At 39.1% G+C, this 15,083-nt stretch overlaps 1 protein-coding gene across 1 annotated transcript; it reads right to left on the reverse strand.

Annotated features, from left to right (window-relative positions):
* Positions 1–788: 788 nt before the first annotated feature.
* DLD (dihydrolipoamide dehydrogenase) lies at positions 789–14,928 on the reverse strand. Its single transcript, XM_056510903.1, has 14 exons — positions 14,787–14,928; positions 13,797–13,872; positions 13,023–13,102; positions 9,936–10,004; positions 8,273–8,342; positions 7,809–7,909; positions 7,340–7,483; positions 7,074–7,175; positions 5,823–6,013; positions 4,325–4,495; positions 3,752–3,941; positions 3,239–3,376; positions 1,893–1,982; positions 789–1,792 (listed from the first exon to the last, which is right to left on the reverse strand). The coding sequence occupies exons 1-14, from the start codon at positions 14,823–14,825 to the stop codon at positions 1,727–1,729; spliced, it is 1,527 nt and encodes a 508-aa protein (XP_056366878.1). The 5' UTR covers positions 14,826–14,928; the 3' UTR covers positions 789–1,726.
* Positions 14,929–15,083: the final 155 nt, after the last annotated feature.

Consider the following 15,083-nt stretch of genomic DNA (forward strand, 5'->3'; position numbering starts at 1 on the left):
TAAGACTGCTACAACTATTCAGGAGGTGCAAGGAGTGGACACAAAACTTTCTGGAAGAGCAAGGCTTCTGGGAAGAACTTGTAAATCACATGATTAACACTTAACATTTACCTGTGTTAAGCCAGAAGTGATTCTGAAATGCCAAGATCTGTTGGAAGAATCAAGCTTTTCTGCCCTGTTGTCTTTGCTTTCCGTTCAGCAGCTTCCTACTAACACCTGAAAGCAGATTCACATTAATTCACTAACCCAGCATACCCATGAATCAGATGAAGATAAGCTTAATGAGGTGTCATGGTTTAACCCCGTCTACATCTAAAGGAAGAGTTAAGAAAATAAATCTCAATGAAGAAGAGTATAGCTGGTTTTGCTGATTAACTAGTATGGTAATGCTGGCATCCATTTCCATCACTCACTATGGAAAATGGATCAATACATGAATAAGAAGCTATAAAGCAAGCTAGAAAGATACAACTATCTTGTCTATACACAAAACCAAGTAGCTGTAGTATCACTTTCTGAACATGCACTTCTCATTCCATTGGCATAATGAAAAAGGACAAGCACAACACCAGCAGGTATTACAGTTTTCTTCAAGGCAAGAACCCAGCAAAAAAAGAAAAAAATGGCACCTTGGAAAAGCAGTTAAAATTAACTACTGGATTTGGGCATGCTCAATACACGTTAAAGATTTTCCAAAGATGCCATCTGTTTTTGAGTGTCCTCACATAATCAACAACCTAGACAGTACAGAATCCAATCAGCAAACAAAATCCAAGAAGACCCTCCAACCATGTCAAATATTTATTAAGCTCTCTTGCTACAGAAGAGACAGAAAGAGAGAAAATAGAAAACAGAAGAGAAGAAAGTATGTCTTACTTGTGTGGAGAGCTGACACTGCAGCCCTTATGTGTGGAAGGTGCAGAATAACCCTCATGTCATAGCACTTGGAAACAAACATTGCTTCACTACCCAGTTTTAGCATTTCAAGTTTAAGAGAGCTGGACAATGGAAGCTTTAAAACAAAAAAGATTAGGTAGCAGTACAATGAATTTGTCTTTCATCTTTCGTTTCTCAATCAGCATTCAATTTTTCCCCTTGCAAGTTTTCAATATGAAAACATGACATGGATAATCACACCAAGTAATTTTCCCTTTAAAAAGTGAATATAATTTTAATTGATCTACACAAGCCCCTCTTCTCCCAACATGGCAACACTACTAGGTCAGAGCAAGTTTTGGTACTCATATGTAAGAAGTAGTTTAAATACCAAAGTTAATCCCTTCAGAAAGAAATACATTTTTGTGCGGAAGTGACAGTGGCGTTTTAAGTGCCAGTGGCATTTTAAGTGCCAGCATTCAACTGGTTTATTGTATCACTACTTCATATAAGAAAACACAAGGTATGCTGGACAATTATCCAGAGTTCTGACCAGCACATCTGATAATCCCATGCAGCAGCAAAATGTTTGGTTTTGAAAAAGAAAAGAGTTCTGTCAGGCTGCTTTTCTACAACATTCATTGTGTAAATAAACATGTAATTTTAAGTATTTAATTTACAGAGACTGGATAATTCCACTTGTTCCAAACTCTACTTGTTTAAATAGCTGATGTTTAAAATCAAGATATTCACTTAAGTCAGTCCTAAAATCCTCAGACAGCCTTCCACAAGGGCCCACAGTCCATTTTCAGAGATGTACTATATATGTACAAAGAGCTGCTCTTTCATTTTAGAAGTTGATAGCTTTGCCAAAGGATGCTGCTAGGTTTGCTTCCCTGAAGGCTTCTGACACCGTCTGTAGAGAGCAAACACAAAGTTACAAGTCATTAATAGCTACATGGAGTAACAGCATGCCTGTGTAATGGTGTTCAACTGTCCCTTCAGGAAACACTTACTGGATGGGCATGGCAAACTCTGGCTACATCTTCACATGATGCTCCATATTCCATTGCAAGGGCAGCTTCATTCACCATTTCACCAGCACCCTGTAATTTAATGGTACTTGCAATTAGCACAAGTTCTTATGCAGTTATCCAGGTTCTGCTGGATCAGTAACAGCTTATAAATAAGCATTTTTTGCTAAATAAGAAAAGTTATGTTTTAACCAGCACTTCACCTGTGTTCTAATGTAAGTCATGCAATCTATTTGGTGACTGTAAACATTAATGAGAGTATTTGTTCTCTCATTCCTGAGAGTTGTGCAAAATCTGGGCATTTTTCCATGAAAGGAAACCTACCCAAAACTTCAATACTTCCCTGAAAAGTTAAATAGATAACTAGATAAAGAAAATCATATTACTACACCTACACCCTCATTTTTATTTGCTGTATTTATGCATATTTACTAAGAGAATATATCTTTGAGGAATCAAAAATAGTTCAATCTCCTCTCACATTTTTAGCACCCAGATCCACAACCATAGATTTCCCCCCCAGTCCTTTCCCAATGAAGAAAATGAAATTTGTTGGTATGAGACAGAGAAAGCTGTGCTTCCTTTAAAGCATGTTGGTTTCTAAATTATGCAATTGCAAGAGAAAGTAACTAGCATAGAATTTTACTGAGAGCAGTTTGCTGTTTCTCTTAAAGAAAGCTGTACACACAAATGTCTAGAAGTATTTCTGCAAACATATTTTGAAAAATAAAAATATTTACAAAGCTAAGAAACAGAAATGAGAAAGATTAGGGTCTAACTTTGACCAAAAAAAAAAAAACCCAAAAAGGGGAAATCCCGAAGGTGTTTTTACTCTAAATTCCATAAATTACTGACCCCAGATTTGGTGACTGCAGCATAAGATTACCACCTTTGCTGAAGCCTTTAATTGGAGAGAAGGGGGAAAAAAGGAAACACTAATGAAAAAGCCAGTTTTTTCAGCTCCCTCAACTTCCAACAGTTGAATCAACAATTTCTGCTGTTCTCTCAAGTATTTGGCAGTATTCATAAAAACAAAACAAGAAAAAAACCCCACAACAAAACCACTACCAAAAGACTTCACCACATAAAACTGGTCAAAGAAACCAAATAACCATAGCAATTCAAGAGGAAAAAACCAACCTGGGCTTTTTTAGCTACACTAAAGTAACTAAAAAGTGGGAAGGAAAGCAGGAGTGTAGAACAGAACTTAAAAAAAAAAGTATGGTGAACTCAAACTTTCCTGTTTTTAAACTTCTAACCCAACAACTATGCAATACTAAATAAAAAGATTGTTACAAGGCCAAGAAAGCACAATTGATGATACTTACTGAGCCTAAAATGTGAGCACCCAACATCCTGTCTGTTGACTTGTGACTAAGTATCTTCACCATGCCATCTGTGTCAGCATTTGTCTTTGCTCTACTGTTCGCAGCAAATGGGAATTTCCCAATTTTGTATTCTACACCCTGCAAAACAGATGTGTTACTGAGTTAATGACCAACAGAAACAACATAACCAACTGTTACATACATAAGGAGAAGGCATATAGAACTAAAACAGGAGACACAGAGAAACATAAATGAAAAATCACCAAAAGTGGTGTAAGAGTGTACTAAAAAAGATTAATTTGCAAATAAACCATATTAATGTCACAGAATGCAAGTCATTAAAGAGAACTGTGGTTCCTGGGAGAGTGGCATGCACAAGAGCATCATTCACTCACACCTCCCTAAGCAATTAATTCAAATGCAGAAATTTGGACAAATTAGCTAGATAAACAATTAGTGAAACCAGGCCCAAGATGGAAATACAAGTTTTTTGTGGGAAAAGAAAACCAGTACCTCTTCTTTCAGCTGTTCTTCTGACTTGCCAACCCAGGCCACTTCAGGGTGAGTGTAGATCACAGAGGGAACGCAGTTATAGTCAATGTGAACTGCTCCTCCAGCCATGCCTTCTACACACAGAATGCCTTCATCCTCAGCTTTGTGGGCCAGCATAGGTCCAGGAACTACATCACCAATAGCATAGATGCTATCAGACCAATGAAACAGAATAAGATATTGTTTAAAAACATCCTAGCACACCCGGGATACCTTACATAACAGTCCGTTTGAAACATGTTACTGAAAACTCTAATCAAAATAGAGTAAAATACTTCATTTTAGCAGTTTCCACAGAAAGACCGCACTTCAAGAGGTACTTAGTGACATGAGATAGACAGTGACTTTTAAGTTACAAAACTTCAAAGGCTGACTAAAAATTTTTAGCTACTGAAATGATACAGATATCTTGAGTTTTCTTTTCAGAAAATGAATATATGTTCTGTTATTAAAAAACAGAGATGCTTTAGTAAGTTAAACTTTAAAAATAAGTGTTCTGCATAAAAAAAAGAAAAAAAAATTAGTCTCACTTACTTTGGAATCTTGGTTTGGAATCTGTTGTTGACTGGAATTCTTCCCCTCTTATCAAGTTCAATTCCAATTTCCTCAAGACCTAGATTTTTTGTAAAAGGACGCCTACCGATGCAAACTAGGAGCACATCGCAAGTTATTACTTCTGCCTTGCCACCAGCAGCAGCTTCAACACTGCAGGAAAATAAGAAGCAAAAATGCTAAGCTGTAAACTTGCAGCCTTCTCCCTCTCTGGCTAGTAACCAATATGACCCAAGATGGTGACCCCTGGCTGGGTCTGGCACCCAAAGCACTTCATTCAGCCTGCCCCATGCTTCCTCCTTGCAAGGGAGGAAGGGGCAACAACCTAACAATTGTTAGAGAGAAATTCAGGGTGTATTTTCAGTAGCAAATAGCACGACCTGCTAAGATCAAATCTGTACAGCAAAGTAATTGCTGCTGAGTACTTGCCACCCAAAGTAATATTAATATATATATATATATATATATATACACATATACATATATATAGCAGCTGCCATGCATCCCTCAAGTGCATCTTGTGTTTAATTGCACCCAGAACAAGTTCAGTTCATGTACTCTGAGAGCACAAGAACCAAAGCATGGGAAGTGAGGATAATTGGAAGTATGTTTCAAAAGCATACCCTGAACCAAAATGGTAATCTAAAAGTAGAAACAGACTACATGAGAGATCCAACCAGCCTCAGCATGACATGTAAAGAAGCCCAAATCCTGGACCTTTAAAGTCCAGGTGGACTGTAAACCTCAACTGTACACCTTTACAGATGGATGACAGACTATACCAAGCTACAGTGATACAGCAAGCAAAAGTCACCAGTGAAGAAACATTTAAGCTTATTTTTGTGACGTAAAAGCAAGCATTTTTTTAAACTACAGTTTTTGCATAGAGAACCCATTAACACAAACAGAACTAGTGCATACTTATGTACTTTTACAAAGCGAATTTGTTTTATCTGTTTCTGTATTAACTGTTCATGTATAAAATTTCAAAGGTCTTGACTATGACCATTAAAATAGACTCTTCAGGTAGGTTTCCGGTATTTCCGTCCAAGAACAATAATATCTCTGCCATGCTTACCCTAAGACAAGATGACCTTCCAGTACGTAGCCAAGAATTAATGGCTTGGAAATGACTGTATGAACAATCATGGTATTTATGCCAATTATACCAGAGCAAATCTCTTCCATGAAAAGAATGATTTAGAGTTCTGTTTTTACTACTGATCTCATTATAACAGTGGTTTTATGCCAGCAAGCCCTCAAGTCAATGGAACCTCTCCTGTATAAGCAACTTAGGACTTAATAAACCCAAAATTATGAGCTCTGTAAGTCACAAAGAAGGATAAACATTTAATTGCACTAAATAATTGATTTTCATTCTTGTTCAAAAAATAATATTAGACTGTATTTTTAAATAGGTTTGATGGATTAGGAGGAAGAATATATTTTACATTCCTTTAATTTTACGTTAAACACTTACGCTACATCTATTTTTCCATCTGGTCTCTTGGTAGCACCAGTAACTTTGGTGTTCAGTTTAAACTTGAACCCCTGCTTCTGAAGAATACGTTGGAAGTTTTTAGAGATCTCCATGTCAATTCCCATTCCACCAACATGGCCCATGAACTCAACAGCTGTCACATCGGCACCAAGGCGCTGCCAAACTGAACCCTGCAGTCACAACAAAACAGGCAAAAAGAGTTCTTGAAAAGCAAACTTCAGATGCTTTTACTCAAATACTTACAACAGACTGTAGACTCTTCTAAAGCAGGATAACACCAAACAGCAAATTACACTTCTACAGACATGACAGCGTAAAATAAAGTTCAACTCTCCCCAGCCTTTCCAGGAAAGGATTTAGCATTGTTTATTTGCAGACTCAAAACTTCCATGACCAAATTCAGGCCATATTTTAAAGAAATAGATAATGAAATAACTAAATATAGTTCATGTATGTTTTATACTATAGGTATAGAAGAAATTCAAAATCAAGGAATCTGAAAGGAAAAGCAAAGGGAATTGCTTGTAGTGCTCTAATACTACTACTAATTAATCAAAACAATACCAAATTGAAGAAATTTCATGCAACAAAATGGAGCCACTGCTGGTCCTGTCTGTATTTATACCCTTAACCATGACCATCAGCCTCACCAACAAAACCCACGTACACCCTATTTACCTGCAGTACCCACACTGACCCAACACAGAATTTCCCTTTGCTTACTCTTTCCCAGCTTAATGGTCAGCAGGCTAAGCAGCCACTTGGCAGATGGGCACAGCTTCAAGCAGCTGCAAGACCAGGAAATACAAATTCTTTTTGTAAAGTGTAGGTGTGAGGGAAAAGGACTCAGACCATGATGAACTACAAAGTCTCCACACTTTTGGAGATCTATCAGATCACATTAAACATCTCTTATCTACTAAACAAGAATTTATTCTGACTATCCTGGTATTGTCTCACATCCATACTCCTTCAAAAGAGAAAAATAAATAGGCAAGGCCCTGTATGTTCCTCTCATTTCTCTGCTTATCTTACCAGCTGCAGAAGTACTGACTCAACAAACATCCCAGCTTTTCTGGTAAAAAATGGAGCTAAGAGGCTATGAAGTCTAAACAGATTCACTAAAACTCACTGAACTGTTAAATCACAGCAAAACCATCAAATACAAGAAAAAAATAACACCTTTTTCCTTTACAAATTAAAGGTCAAGTGGTTTAAATATCCTCTCACCAGCTCCACACCAATGACTCCTGCACCAATGACAACCATCTTTTCAGGAACTTTTTTCAGTGATAATGCACCAGTGGATGACACAATGTTATCTTCATCGATCTAATGACAAAGAAATGCACAAAGGGAGGTTTACAATCTCTTTTACATATCATATACAGAACACACAGAACATGAAGTGCAATCAGGTGCAAACCATTATTACACATTAAATTGTGCGGCTATGAGACACTGAAAAGGAAGCACAATTAAGTTCAAATACTTACAGTAATTCCAGGGAAGGGAGCAACTTCTGAGCCCGTGGCTATGAGTATGTTCTTTGTATTGATAACTTGTGTGCTGCCATCTTCTTTAGTTGCAGTGACTTGGTTTTTGCCAGTTATTTTTCCAAACCCAGATACATGTACAACCTTGAGTAATCAGAACACAGTGAAGTTAGGATCAAATAAGTAAGTTAGGCTACATTTCACCTGAATCTCACCAATGCTTAGCGATGCTGCTAAAACATCTTTCTGCATCACTAGCTGGTACAAGTCACAAAGCAACTGTATACTATTTCTTTAAGCAGATTAAGAATGAAGGCACTAGGCATTTAAAAGTTTTCTGGAAAAGAAGCACTCAAATTCTGCCCCTGTCATATCAGTTACTGTAATTTATATGGCAATATGAAAATGTACAAAGTAAGAAATTCAGATCAGAAAAATGAATATAGCTCAGTAGAGAATCCAAACTAACCTTGTTTTGTTTAAATAAATGAGCAATTCCACCTGTTAAGGCCTTCACTGCACTACTCTTCTGTTCCATCATCTTCTCTAGATTCAAACGGATTCCTGCAACTAAGTATCAAACAAAACAGCTTACACCAAGCATTGCAGTGTGTTTATGTTAAGGAGATAACCTCAACACAGTTAACAGCTGACACAGAAAATTATGTTGAATGGCCCTACTAAATGCTGAAGGTTACATTCAACAAGTGCTATGCTGAAAATCAGTATTGCACTTTTCAACTATAACTTACCAATCCATTATTCAGAGTTCAAAGAGCAGACACATCCTTAAGCCTCCAAATGACAGATAAAAGATATTATTTATAACTAAAATTTTCTGACCAGAAAACCATACTAATCAGATTTGAAAGATAAAATTTACTTCTTGGTAGAAACCACTTATGTAACAGGCACTGAGAGCTCTTCACTCACTTTCAATTCCTCTATTAGCGAAATCTTTTCCATGGGCCAAGTGATATAGATGTGAGTTGTTCAGCAAGGCCTAAAACAGACACACAAAAATGTGCACAAGAATAAGTCATGTATTACAAGGAAAAAAAATTACACTATTTGCAAAATGTTCTCACTATTAAGTCTGACATATTTGAAAAGGTGTATTTCAATCACAGAAATTGTACACAGTCGCTCCTACTGAAACATTCAGAAAGTTACATACTTTCACAGAAATAGAAAATAGTTAAATCCATACCTATTCTTTTTGCTCATTTCACCATAGAAATTGGTAATTACTCCAGAAAATAAATAAATAAATAAATAAATAAATGGAGGACCAAACCAAGTAGAGGAAAAGAAAGATAATTTTGACTGAAGACCAAAGACAAGACAGACGGATCCAGAAAAACTGGATAAGGAAAATCTACACTTAAACGCCAGTCAAGATTTTAGCCTGTGCAGACATACAGGAGTTAAATTTTGATGTTTCATGATGAAGTTCATATAACTGCATAGCCAGCTGAGCTGAAGCTGGATGGCTTGGAGCTACCTCAGGTACATGGATCTTCCAAATTCACAGACAAAATTCGAGTAGTTTTTATACAGATGGCGACAGATAAGTAGCTTCCAATTCAGAACCTCAATATTTGCATTTTGATTAGAAATAATATAGTTAAGATCTTACCAAAGAAATTGATTATTTTGTTACTACCCCAAGTATGAAATTGCTTGTATCTTTGCAGGGACGACAGTGTGAGTTTGCAAGACCTAAATCTAAAGCAGGCACAGTAAAAGATTCAAAGGGTGTTTTGAGATACTTGCCTTATCTACATATACTTGAGTAAAACTATCAAAATAAGGTAACTCAATTTTTATAACTTTTATCAATTACTTTAAAAGTAATTTCTCCACTTCACTGTCACAGCCCCGAATCTGTAACATCCACATTACTTAAAAGATGCAAACCACTGCTTAAGACTTCAGCAACTAGAAAGGAAAAAAAAAATCCATGCCCAATGTATTATTTTGGGTGGTTTTCTGGAAAGGAATATTTGAATCATTTGTTACTGCCTTGGTGTATACAGCCTACATATCCACTTCTTAAGTTTATTGCCATTCAAATTAATTCTAGATAGCATTCAAGTTTAGCTAAGTTTAGAAAAATACTAATTTTTTTAAAACCTAGACTGACACTGTATTTTCTCCTCCCATGCTAATGGAACCTTGTGAGCAAAAGGATTAGAAAGAGCAATAGCAATACAGTTAGGAAGGATCGTCTTAAAATATCTGTTACTACAGCCATCAAAAACCTGCCATTAGCAGTCTCTGCCTTCACCTGCTGGATGCTACTGAGGCAGGTTCCCCAGCAACAGCATGTTCTTACAAAGACCAAGGTCTGAAATTACTTTAAACTAGATTGGCAACATCAAATATTAAGTTCTTATTAATTTCTTCTTGCTTCTGCTTTGCATGTGTTGGACTTTCTCTCCACATTACTCCATCCAAACACCAGCAGCCTCATCCTCCAGGCCATGTGTGTACACACACATCCATCTTGAGAAACTCCTTCCTCATCTTCCAAGTGAAGCACGTCATGTCAGCTGTTTTTTAATGAAGCTGTGGACAACCTATGCACACTCACCTTGGATGGAATACATCCAACATTCAAACAGGTTCCCCCTAATGTTGCATTTTTTTCTACACAGACAGTCTGAGGAAAAAGAATAGAGGAAAAAAATAATTTTTTAGTAATACTGTCACCATTTCCTTATAGGCTATTGCACAATTTAGAATTGATGACAAACACATTTGTCTACTTGTCTAGCAATCCCGCCTCTACAAATGTCCCATTAATTTCATTCCTAGATTTATTTTATGGCTCATATTTCCCTTCCCTCATTTTTTTGTTAACTTAAAACACACAAAATAGCTCTTTGCAACCAAATTCTCTACCAGCCACTGCACCATTCATACTTTCACACAAGTGCTGTCCTCCTATAAAAATCTACAAAATAAATAATAAATACAACACTCAGTGAAGTATATTCCCTTAACAATTACAGGAAAAAAAATGCAAAAAGCAAAACACGTAAATCATGTGAAGATTCATGAAAACAACTGGTAAGTGAAATGACAGAGATTAAAATCCCATGAAGCAATCTTTTCTCCAAAGAAAACAAAACAACAGAACTCCCAAGCCACAGACAATATTTCCTCCCACTGCTATAAAGTTGTACCAACACCTATAAAGAAAGAAAAAACAAAAAAACAAGTAAAGCAAAACCAGACAAAAGTAAGGTCAATCCCAACAGGGACGGAAAATATTTCATCTCCTTCTCATTAAACTGACAACATCAAAGTGTGCAAAGGACAAAAACAACTGCCAAAACTTCATATAAAAACAGATCACTGGGAGATAGAGTGGGGAAAAGACTATCATAAACCATTTTTATAGAAGCAAAGGATTTCACATCTCTTTCTTTCGAAGGCACACACATATTCAAAGTAATTGTTTCTTGGTTCACACTCTTGAGAGTTCCAGTCCACTGAGTGGCAACTACCTAGGTGAAAGCCCTTTGCAATTTCTCTAAATTGCTGCTTTTGTGCTAAGGTAGGGGTGATGCTAAAATGAAGAGCAGAATTCACCAAATCAAATCACAGGAACATTCTGAGACATGCTTAGCCCCTACCTCCCCCTTTCCTCTTGTTTTAAGCACATGAATATATGAAACACAACACAAGGGCTTTAAAAGTTGCAACACAGATCAAACCAGACTGCTCCTACCTTTACCCAATAAGGATGTTCTGTCTCACTCATTTTACACAAACTTCACTGACAAGGCCAAGCAAAGCTTTTGGAAAGCCAATATCCAGAGAACACTACTGGCAATAACATGGGATGGTGAGGTGATGATACAAGGACTCAATGCTTGTGCTAGCAGAAATTGCACTAAAATTGAAATTTAAGTAATTGAGTAGAGCAGAATCAGTTTGTTCCATGGATGGTGTAACTACATAATCTTTTTGCCAGTCTGCTAAAAACATCTCCTTACATTCCTCAAGGACACCAAAAACATTACACATGTTTATTCAACAATAATGGTGACATACATATGTCCAAGCATTTTCCCCTCTCTGACTAGCTGTGAAACAGTGTAACAAAATTACTATTTACTGTGATGAAAAACAGAATCCAGGGCATTTTTTAACCCTCTTGTGTATAGAATCCTACTGTTAATCACAGATATGAAGGACTCAAGGACAGTACTGTTCAAGAAAAGCTGCTTTATAGCCAGCCCAATGCTTTAGAATAATCAAACATGAACTCACATGGCAGAAGGTCACAATCTTAATTAAAACCTGCAGCAGGGAGCACCCTTTTTTCTCAGGTTACTAGCTAAGTGACCACATACATCCAGAAACAAGAGTATTAATTATGACAAAATAGTAATTCACAAAGATGGGTAAAGACAACTCTATTTTGCACTAGGTCATAGGTAGATGTACAACTTAATGGAGTCTCAAACATTCACATTTTGGTACAGCTGCATATTAGGCTAAAATACCGAAACATGTTGCCCAGAGAAGCTGAGGATGCCCCACCCCTGATGTTCAAGACCAGACTGGATGGGTCTCTGAATAACATGGTCTAGTGGAAGGTGTCCCTGCCCATGGCAGGGGACTTGGAACAAGGCCATATTTAACATCCCTTCCAACCTAAACCATTCTGTGATTCTATGATGTATCAGGTGGCTCATAGGCTTGTACAGCCAAATTCTGAAAATACTGAAAGATGAAGACTACACACTGCATGGGCCTCCACTCTTGCACTTCACTGGAACTCATCACCAGGAGTTCTTGTCCTTACCAGGTGGTCAAACCAGCTCATTTCGGACATGAAGTCTATTTTAGGTAATTCAGAAACATTGTGACATATCAAACAGCAGAAACATGCTCAAGACTGCTAGCACCACCTTCTCAAACTTCCACATAATTAAAAGAACAATAATGCAGTGCTAAGTCTGCTAAGAGTGTCAGTTGGTCTCATATAAGAAGTGAAGGCAAAAAAATACCCTGAAGTCACATTCTGTATTTTTGTAAGTTTAAAAGTATCTGAAATATATGATACACATACAACCCTCACAATACTTGACACCACTAGTATACATCAGACACAAACTGCCTCTTCTGAAAGGCGTTCAAAGGCAACAGGCAGAACAACAGAGATGAACATAAATAAATGTAACTAAGATACTACAGTATTTATACACACATTTTTGCCTCTAAAATTCTCACATGGCAGTAGAATTCTGCTAATCACATTCAAAAAGCGTATCAGTTGAATAAGGCTTTTTCCCCTTCTGAGTTCCTGCACTCTATTCTTCAGAACAGTTTTCCAGTGATCTTTTTGTCAGTCATTATCTCTTTATTTTTCCCTTTGTTGAGAGAAAAAGGCCTTCCTAGCACTGTTTTTCCACCTTCCCTTTCACAAGAGTATAAGGCTACCTCAATTACCAGTTCCAACCAAAAGCAAGCTGTCCTAAGCAGTCTGTCAGTAGCAGGGACCTCCATTTTAATTCTGCCTAATCTGGGTAAGCAAGGTAAAAAAAGATTAACAAAAGATTAACAGCATCTAGTGGCCCAAGATGTGACAGAAGAATTACAGCACCACACAGACACCTTTCAAGTGCACCTGGATGAGTCTTCTGCTATCTGAGTGAGGTCTCACCTTAAATCCAAGCTGAGCTGCTTTGATAGCAGCAACATATCCTCCAGGCCCAGAGCCAATAACTGTGACATCGGCATCAACTGAAACACAGAACAGTTGAGTTACTGTTTTTTCAGCAAAATAATTGCACATTAAGAATTATGTAAATTAATGATATATGATTAGATAAGGAAGCCACACCTCATATCTGAAAGTAACACAGGGAAAGGTTGTGTAAAGGTATTAATTCCACAAGAAAAAATAACCAATGTTAAATTTCACAAGGAAAGTAATGTAAAATGACATCAAGAAACAAAATTTCCCATCCCTCTTGTCCTAAAGCCTCTAAGAACTTAACTCAAGATGTCTTGATAGTTTACTGTAATATTTTTTTCCAACATAGCTTCTAGTGATGATTAACACAAAACATAAATGCTTACTGAATGCCACAAATTTATAAAGGGAAAAAATGGCTGTAACAGGTATCTGTGCAACCTCTATTGATTATAAAGCAGTGGAAGCTATGAACTTTGCACCCAGTTCCTATCTTATAACCACAGTCTTTTAGAATACTAATTAACATAAAAACAATGATGGTGAAGTTCAACTTTTATTTACAGCTTTATCTTGAAATCAAATTATGCAAATAAACCAGAATTTTCATGTAAATCTCCACCCTAACATGGCTTTCATTTGGAAGGCTGATTTCTGAATTTGAAGTATTGTTTTGTTTTTTCTGGGGGTTTGGGTTGATAGGTTTCCTTTGTCCAAAATAGGTTTCTCACATTAAATTACCTTGATCAGCATAGGACCTCTGTGGCACAGCACAAACTCCCTGAAGACCATGATGAATCCGATCGAAATGGCTTCTCTAGAAATGAAAAAAAAAATAAAAAAAAAAATAAAAAGAGCCCCTCTGTTTTACAAGTTTATGTCTATCCTTGAGGGAAAATAAGCATTCAGTCACACACAGATGAACACACAGCTGCTGTCACAAGTTAACCAAAACAGGAACAGAACGACTGAAGCACAGTGGGCAGTGACTGGAACGAGAGGCAGAAGCTGCTCTGCCACCCCAGTCTGCCATCACACCTGTCCTCAGGCCAGTCTCACCTCAGGCTGCCTCTAACTACAAAACTTCCAGCTCTTTATATGGGGCTCTCAAACCACATAATGACATAAATTAAACATCCACAGGAGTTTATGAAGAGTCTTGTTCCGTAACTAACCCCTCCACTTCCTAGGAACAGGCAGCTGTATCTCATAGGAGGTTAGGGAGGAAAGTTTTTTTAACCTTTACGTAAAAGTAATGGGACAGCACAGAACAGCTGCTACAAACACATCAAGGGCCGATCACTCTGCAACTGGATTAGAGGATGTCCCTGGAAGCATTTGCGAAGTCCCCAGCACCGCAGCTCAAAAGTCGGGGCCGGCTGACGGCGGCGCTTTTCGCAGCCACCACGGCCGCGGCCTCCCGCGGGCCGGGACACCGGGGCAGCAGCACCGACAAGGCACACGGCAGCAGGCAGGCTGCTCCCCGCCCCTCACGGACCCTGGGGCCGCCGCGTCCCCTCCGCCAGGCCGAGCGGCGGGGGAAGGGGTCAGCGGAGCAGGCAGGGAGCGCGGCCAAGGCCCGCGCCCGCCTCACGGCGCCGCTCCGGCCCCGCCCGCCCTCACGCACGCCCCCGGCGGGCTGAGGAGCCTGCAGACAGCCCAGGCCCGATCTGCCCGGGGCGGTTTCCGTCCCTTGTCCCCTCCCTTGCCCTCGCCCCGGCGGTGCCGTACCCGAGCGAGCGCGCAGGAGACGCGGCCCCAGCGCTGCATGTCGGCGGTGCCGCCGCGCCCCGGCCGCTCAAGGACTCCGCGGACGCGCGCAGGCGCAGGCGCAGTGCGGGCGGGGCGGCGCGCGGCGGGGTGGGGCCAGGGGCCCTCAGGGCCGGGAGCGAGCGCGGGGCGCGGAACCGGCAGCGCGGCCTGGGCGCGACACCTGCACAGGGACGCGGGAGCGCGACCTGGCGGGTTCGCAATGTCCCCAGAGACAGAGACTCCACCACCGCCCTGCGCAGCTGTTCCAGTGCTCCG

The sequence above is a fragment of the Oenanthe melanoleuca genome, chromosome 1A (genome assembly GCF_029582105.1).
Source record: "Oenanthe melanoleuca isolate GR-GAL-2019-014 chromosome 1A, OMel1.0, whole genome shotgun sequence".
NCBI classification, from domain to species: domain Eukaryota; kingdom Metazoa; phylum Chordata; class Aves; order Passeriformes; family Muscicapidae; genus Oenanthe; species Oenanthe melanoleuca.

What these genes read in the sequence shown, in the direction of transcription:
- DLD (XM_056510903.1), bottom strand. Translation starts at nt 14,825, where the DNA reads ATGCAGCGCTGGGGCCGCGTCTCCTGCGCGCTCGCTCGG. An exon ending in CTCCCTTCCCTGGAATTACT is followed by an intron (nt 7,176 to 7,339) that starts GTAAGTATTTGA and finishes CTTTGTCATTAG; the next exon opens with ATCGATGAAGATAACATTGT. An exon ending in GTGCTCACATTTTAGGCTCA is followed by an intron (nt 1,983 to 3,238) that starts GTAAGTATCATC and finishes ATTAAATTACAG; the next exon opens with GGTGCTGGTGAAATGGTGAA.